The sequence below is a fragment of the Lactuca serriola genome, chromosome 3 (genome assembly GCF_051521515.1).
Source record: "Lactuca serriola cultivar US96UC23 chromosome 3, Lser_US96UC23_V15, whole genome shotgun sequence".
NCBI classification, from domain to species: domain Eukaryota; kingdom Viridiplantae; phylum Streptophyta; class Magnoliopsida; order Asterales; family Asteraceae; genus Lactuca; species Lactuca serriola.
Window position 1 is genome coordinate 191,551,150 of NC_136410.1, and position 8,453 is coordinate 191,559,602.

The following is an 8,453-nucleotide window of genomic DNA, read 5'->3' on the forward strand; positions in this document are numbered from 1 at the left end:
AAAAAAGGATCAAATGAAAAGAAACTCAACAGTTAGTTACCCTCAAGAGTCATTTTCCCAAAAATAAATATGTTTGTACAATTTATTTATATTTATTTTCCTATTCAAATTAATAAAATCATGATATATAAAATCCATTAATTTCCATTCTTAATTTTGAGATTTGTCTTGATTTAGTAAATAGGTAAATAAATAAATAAATAAGTAAAATAAAAATATTTGATTTCTCATAAGACATTCTTTAACTCGTTAATAAGAACATTTAAGTGTACAACATGACAAAGCAAACACAAACATCAACATTAACATCAACATCGAAGTACCGCATAACAATTGCATAAAAGGGATGAAGTAAATAAAATAATATCACTAAATAATAACAAAATTCAAGTATTATTTCAACAGAAATTAAGAACATCAAAACACTAAAAAATAATTTCACCAATAGTTAAACCACATATGCATAATTTTGATCATGAAATAATATTAATTTTACTATATTTACCAATTTTGATATAAATACAACAATAATGATTTACATACCAATGTTGATAGATCTCACACACACGTCTATCTATGGAGTTCATTTATCACCACCCATAAAACAAATTAAAGATAGATGATCTTTTTAATATTATTTATAGTAAGTTTTTTTAAAAAAAAACTTTTGCATACTTGGATGATCTTCGAATACATCTTTTTAAGGGTGGAGGGAGTCTTTCCCTCCAAATTCACTCAACCTACTATCATATTAGTTTCATACCAATTTTTCTCTTTACTCTTACTTCCATCATTTCCAACCCAAAACATATAGAAACTCATCTTTCCCAACTCATTTATTTTTAAATTTTAAAATAAGTACACACTAATTAAAATCATTCAAAATTAATTAACAAAAACATTAAAACATACAAAACTAATTCACTAACTAACTAAAAACATACAAACAATATTTGGTACAAGTTATAAAGCATTAGGTACAACTAACTAATGCAGAGAGAGAGAGAGAGAGAGATTTGTTGAAGCAAGCAAAGTGGCGATACCACTTTAGAAGGGGTCTTCATCTTGGGGGTACCCGGTACCTCCAACCCCAAACAAAAATATAAAATTAAATTACACGAATGATCCCTATGGTTTTAGCTAGGAGTAAATTACAAAAATCGTCCCTGGGACAAGTGCCAACTTCACGTTCAGTCCCTATTTTTAAAAATTAACTCGGACCGTCCCTCAGGCATTTGAATACTACCCGCCCAGTCCCTATTGTTGTTAAACGTTAGATTTCTCCGTTTTGGTGCCCCACGTGCCCTGCACGCAGGGGTATTTTTGTCATTTCATGTCTCGTGTATATCATCAACTGCGTATGGCGCCATATCCAGTTCACCCAAACGTTGCATACCCAGTCCCCGATCAAAACCTTTCTCGTCTCACAAAAACCCTAGTCTTCCGTCAAGAGTGAAGATGAGTGGGTGGCGAATACAACCACAGATGGATGAAATCGATTTGGAAGCAAGTTACGGTAAGGAAAGACAACCATTTTATGCTCTGTTCTTGATTACTTTGTCTCTGATTTTGAAAATATTGTTGTTTTTTTTCTTGTGAAGGTGGGAATCCAACTGTTTTTAGTATACGGTTGCACTATGGAGGAGAGTTTACCAAATTTCCTGGGAGAAAATACATCAAGGGACAACAAAAATTCCACAAAATTTGTGGACTTGATCGACGGTGATTTGTTCTCTGTTCACGACATTGATGATATGACGGAAGAGTTGGGTTGTGTTGAAGAAGGTAAGGTTATGTATTATCATTTTAAACGACCGTTAGGGGATTTAGATTTTGGGTTGTTTGCGTTGGGTAGTGATCAAGATGTCAACCACTTAAGGTCCTACGTTGCTTCACACAAGCTTATAGATGTGTATACAGAATTTTGGCGTACCAACTTGCATACATATGCTATGTCTCCTGACCCTTCAAAACTCAGGATTGAAGAGATTGTTGAACCCTCTTCTTGTTCTAGAAGGTTGTGTCTTGAATGGATCGACAAAACCACATTTGAACCCCTGTTTTAGAACCAAGAATGCAAACCCCTACAATGGAACCTAACATGGAATCCCCTAGTCATATTGATGTTGCACATATTTCACCCCCTAGAATGGAATCCCCTATTGAAGTTGAATCTGTGAGAGAACCAAACATGGAACCCCCTATTATGGAAACCTTTAGTGAAGCCCTAGGTGGATCTAGTGATAGTGAGGGTAGTGGAGGTTCAACTGATAGTGAGGATAGTGATTTCATTGTGGATGAGGATAACTTGTTGGATGATCCCGAGGTGGACATTGTGACAACCCAAAGTTTATTCCGTTACATTACCCCGTTACCGTTAACGGAATATTCCATTTTATAAAAGTTTCGTTAATTTGAGGTCGCCAAATAAATAAATGTTTTATTTATTTATATTCTATGTCGTTATTGGTCGTAATAAAATAAATTACAAACACTTAAGTTACATTTCCATATTAATTTGGAAAAAGTTGATTTTATTACGACCAATAAATCGGGTGCGACCAAAAGCCCCGTTTAACGGCAGTATTTGATAGATTTCCACTGAGCTTCAACTCCAACCCCTATATAAGGGAGAGTAAACTCCATTTCCACCTTTTTACTCTCTCTCTAAACTCTCTCTCTACAACTTTTTCCCAAGCCAAAAATCGTCCATTTCGAGCCCCAAACGAGTAGGTAAACTATCCTAACTTGTTATATAGCTTATCTGGCCTACAAATTCGAGTTTAAAACATAAAATAGGGGCAAGATGATGTGTTTACGGCCCAAAAACACTCTTGGACCGTAAACACCATTTAATGGGGTTTTTAAGCCCAAAACCCCTCCAAATTGCCCCTAAGGCTTGGATATGACTTTTAGGCTTACATATTCGGACTTAGAACACCTTGAAACGAGTTTTTGAAGAGTTAACATGAGTTTACTGCCCAAGAACATGCTTGGGCCGTAAACTCCTCTTCATGGGGAGTAAACTCATATTTGAGTGTTTACAAGCCACTTAAACCCACCAATGGCCTTAGAATAAATTCAAGAATCAACCACCAACAAGTTAGGGGCCTTAAACTCAATTAAAACAACTCCATAAGGAGTTCACGTCCATAAACCCCTCATGAAAGGGTACCTGGTCCATAAACTCCTATAAAGGGGTTAAATGGTGCCCTAAACTCCCCATTTGACTTGGAAAAATACATAGGATTTATTCTCAATCACTTAAGCGCTTAAAACACCTAAAAAAGATGTCCTTGGGAGCTTACGGCCGTAAACTCCCTTGGTTAGGGCCGTAAACTCCCATTTGGTCCATTTAAATGCCTTAAATCCATTCGTACCTTATATATTCGGACCTAGCAAAATTCCACGATCGATATAAGGCCTTTAAACATCCTAGAACACCCTCACCATGAGTTTACGGCCGTAAAATCATGAGGAGTTGTACCAGGGCCGTGAACTCTATGTATAGAGTTTACTCTTGAAGAGTAAACTCCATTCCTAAGCCATTCACACCCTTAAATGTTACCCGGGACACCCCAAACACTTAACCAAAGTGTTTTCCGCTCCTTAGAGCGCGTATACTTGTTTAATTGGTATTATATATACTAATTGTATGAAAACATATGTTACCATATTTTAATAGGTCACTAAGTGTGTCCAAGTCTTTACTTGACACCGAGCACCCAACCGGCACCTTCGTCGGATCCACTTACACCAGGTGAGTTCATACCCCTGAATGAACCTTTTAAATGTTTTTACATGTTTTATAGGGGGAGAATACAAGTTAAACATGCTAGTTATCATATCAATCACATGTGATTGATAACCCGCATGCACAAGGATTTACCACACTGTAAACTGTTTTACCAAGTAGGATACTATAAATGGTTTTCCAAAAGGTTTTCACTTGTTCAAAACTCTTACTTACACTGTTTTATCAAAGTTCATTTTAAACTGGTTTATGAAAAGTTTCCAAAGAATTTCTAAAGGTTTTCAAACTTATTTTACCACAGAACACCAAGTTGTGATTTTCTCAAGTATAAAGGTTTTCTTCCATGTTTTGATACTCCCTCTTAGTTTAAACTCCTACTTGATAACGCTTTCACTTCGTGATGCGTTTATACTTGTTATTGCCTCTATTTCGCTTATACTTGTAGTCGCTTATGCCTATTAGATGCTCTTGCTTCACTTGTTGTCACTTCTACTTCGTGATACACTTATATTTGGTAACGCTTATACTTCACAATTCGGTTATTCCACACTGTACGCTTATACTTCACAATTCGGTTATTCCACACTGTACACTTATACTTCACAATTCGGTTATTCCATACTGTACACTTATACTTCACGATTCGGTTATTCCACACTATACGCTTATACTTCACAAATCGGTTATTCCACACTGTACACTTATACTTCACGATTCGGTTATTCCACACTGTACGTTTATACATCACGATTCAGTTATACTTCACGATATGTTCCCACTTGTTACACACTCAGACGTAGTTAGATGTATGCATGTGCTTGTATAGATGCATATAAATAATGATTGAAGGACTTAGGAAGGCCTGTCCGCCCTATTTCCTTTTCTTCGTTGAGATGTGGTCTGGTGGGATCGGATGGCCGTCCGAAGGTCGTTTGGTTCATTAGTTATATATTATGTATGCGAGCATAGACATATAGTTTACTCTAGTCAGTTTCGTTATGAGTCTCTACCTCTAGTTCAGCACTTATATTGGAACCCACTACCTACTATTTGGGATGCATCTTCGGGACACGGCCTTCTCCGTCGTCTAGTTGGTAACCAGAGTCTCCTGTAGGGAGAACGGACATTGTGTGTATAGATCTATACGGAATTGACACCCCCGCACCCTGACTGTTAGCTACAGTCCACGGCCTACCAAGCCAAGGGGTGACAAATGTCACATTTTATAGACGCTTGCAGGGCGTCAGGTTCTGTAGTGTCGGTTAGTATGGTTACGAGTATCCCAGGTTACCTTATAATTCATGGCCTTAAGGTAACGGTATTTCACCAGCAATTTACACTGTATGCTGGAAACTCACTCCCAGAGTCACACTGTTCTTAGACCTTGCTAGTTGTATCTTTCATTTGATACTGTCTGGGGTCTGTATTCACTGTTTTTAGACCTTGCTAGTTGTATCTTTCATTTGATACTGTCTGGGGTCTGTATTCTTTGTTTTTAGACCTTGCTAGTTGTACCTTTCATTTGGTACCATCTGGGGTCTGTGTCTTCTTTTGTTAGACTGAGTCAAGCGTATCGTTCATTCGATACTCTCCTGGAGTCTATGATTCCTCTTGCCTTAGTCAGCAGTCTTCACTGCTGAGGCATATGTTATTTTCCCTGATTTCTCCTGCTTACTTTAATAATCAAATTCTGTATTTTGATAGTGATAGCGATTAAGGGAAAACTACTTTTTACCACATAACTCCGTCCAGTCTTGGTAGAAGACTGCTTTTATTAAAGAAAATATAGGATTTTCTGGAAAAGACACTAATGTAATGGACACTCTAAGACTACCACTTTTATTAAAGTTTTTTGGATAAAATGACACTAAATACTTATGAACTCACCAGCATTTGTAAAAATGTTGATACTTGCTTTTCAAATAACTTGTATTCTCAGGTCAGCTTTAGACAGGTACATTCCAGGAGCTTCTATTGAAGACGGTTTTGTGCCAAGCTGCTCTTATATTATTACCTGTATTACTGTGTTGTATTGTTATGTAAATCATGTAAAACTATTACTATTAATGCAATGGTTGTTGTACTTTGATTACTATAATGCACGTGTTGTGATACTTGGCATGACGTCATCCACCCCAGAACGTTTCCGCCGTTCCGGTTTTGGGGTGTGGCAGACATGCATGATTTCTACCTCAACATTGATGATAATTTGGAGTGGTTTGGTGATGCCCCTATTACAACAGAGAATGTAGTAATGTCTGATGAGGAGATGGAGGTGATCAACATTGATGTTCTACAATCTGAGTCATCATCTGATGAAGGGCAAATGAGTACAAGAAGAAATAAAATTCGGGCTGCAGAAAGGGCACACATAAATGATGCAGCTCAAGTGAGTGACCCTTTCTATATACTTCAAAGATTCTCAAGTTCTCAAGAAGCAAAAGACAGAATTTACTTACATGCGATAGAGACAAGAAGAGAATTGGAAATTGTCAAGAATGATAAAAACAGGGTCAGGGTAGTATGTAAAGGAACAATACCAGATATGGGAGTACTTGAGACTTCTGGGAAAGGTGGGCCAAGTCAAAGGAGTGGACCCAATCAAACGGGTAAAAAAGGAGGACCAAGTAAAAAAGAAAAGTGCAGTGGAAGTAGGTGAAAGCAGTAAGTGCCCTTGGAAATTTTTAATAAGTAAATGGAAAAAGGCTGATGATTGGACTGTGAAAACATATGAAAAGGAGCTTAAATGTCTACAAACAAGAAAAATCAAAGCTTGTAATTAGAAGTTTCTTTCCAAACAAATTCTTGAGCAGTTAGAGTCTAACCTAGAAATACCAATTAGGGCTTTAAAGGAGCAGCTAGAGAGAAAATACCAAATTCAAATGTAGGACATGAAAGTGTTTAGGGCAAAAGCAAAATCCCTACAAACTATTAGGGGTGATTTTGGGGGTCAATATTCTATATTGAGGGACTATCTACTGGAGGTTCATAGTCGAAACCCAAACACAACAGTCAAGCTTCAAGTGGATAATTCTTCCAACCCTGCATCAGATACTAGAATTTTTAGACGTATATATATATATATATATATATATATATATATATATATATATATATATATATATATATATATATGTCATGGGCCACTGAAACAAGGATTTGCAGCAGGGAAAAGAGACTTTCTTGGACTGGATGGTGCATTCATGAAGGGTCCCTACCCTGGTATGATTCTAACTGCAGTGGTAAGTAATTTTATACATGGATTAACTACTTAATCTTACTTATGACTTATAGATGTTAACCTAATTTGTTCTTACTATTATAGGGATTAGATGGAAACAACTGCACTTACCTAGTGGCTTATGGTCTTGTAGAGTCTGAGAACTACAGTTCATGGACATGGTTTCTAAAAAATCTTGGTGATGATTCAAACTTTACATTTATAACTGATAGGCAAAAGGTAATAGTATACACAGTTTAACTACTTCCCATTTATATTATATGTACTAATTATATAAAATTGACTCTGTTTATGTTGTATATGTTGTAGGGTGTGTTGCCTGAAATTGCAAAATTGTTTCCCTGTGCAGAAAATAGATTTTGCCTTCGTCATATCCATGAGAATATGAAGCGGAAGTGGAGGGGCAAGGAGTTTAAAGATTGTCTCTGGAAATGTGCAGCAACAACAACTGTTCAGCAATTCAATATTGCAATGGAGGAACTGAAGAAATTGAACAATGATGCATATGAATGGCTTAAAGCCATTCCACCCCAACATTGGTCCAGGTCTCACTTCACAGGTTAGTTATACATGTTAGAATTCTTCAACATTGTTGATTGTATTCATCTTCAAAGATTATTGAAACTTATGATGCAACATTGTTATTCCATAGGAAGAGCACATTGTGATGCATTGTTAAACAACCTTTGTGAGACATTGAATAGCAAACTTGTCAAGGGTCGTGACAAACCAATTATAAGTTGCTTGGAGTTTATTAGAGAGTACATAATGAAGAAGCTTGTTATTGTCCAAAAGACAATTGACAAATGTTCTGGCCCACTAACTCCTACAGCTACCAAGACTCTAGAGAAGATCAAAGGTGAAGCTGCAGAGTATAGGGTTGTGTTTTGTGGAAATGGGAAGTATCAGGTCATAGGTGGTGAAGGTGTGGACCAATGTGTAGTTGACATAACACAACGTACATGCTCATGTAACAAATGGGAGGTCACTGGCATACCATGCAAGCACACAATTACAGCTATATGGGATATGAGGAGAAATAATGAGAATGTTGGGATACCTGAAACATGGGTTCACCCAACATACTGGTTGAAGACATGGCAAGAGATGTATTCCTTTAAGATTGAACCAATTAATGGGAGGATGATGTGGGCAAAAAGTACTTGTCCAACAAAGTTACTACCCCCAAAACATCATGTGCCTATTGGTAGGCCAAAAAAGAAAAGAAGAAGATCTGCTACTGAAGATGATAGTGCTACCGGGACCAGAACAGTTAGATGTTCAAAGTGTGGAAATGTTGGTCATAATGGAAGGAGCTGCAATGGGCAGACAGTGGGAGGATCACAGGCCAGTGGTAGTGATGTGGGACAGAATGTTGGTGATAGTGATGTGGGACAGAATGCTTGTGTGGGACAGAACTCAGGTGCTGTGAACAAGGGGAAAAGTCTGATGGTTTAG

At 37.1% G+C, this 8,453-nt stretch overlaps 1 protein-coding gene across 1 annotated transcript; it reads left to right on the forward strand.

Annotated features, from left to right (window-relative positions):
* Positions 1-6,957: 6,957 nt before the first annotated feature.
* Positions 6,958-8,453, forward strand: LOC145095944 (uncharacterized). The gene is made up of 4 exons (XM_079033749.1): positions 6,958-6,996; positions 7,080-7,214; positions 7,305-7,554; positions 7,648-8,453. Exons 1-4 carry the CDS (start codon positions 6,958-6,960, stop codon positions 8,451-8,453), a joined length of 1,230 nt encoding a protein of 409 aa, XP_078889875.1.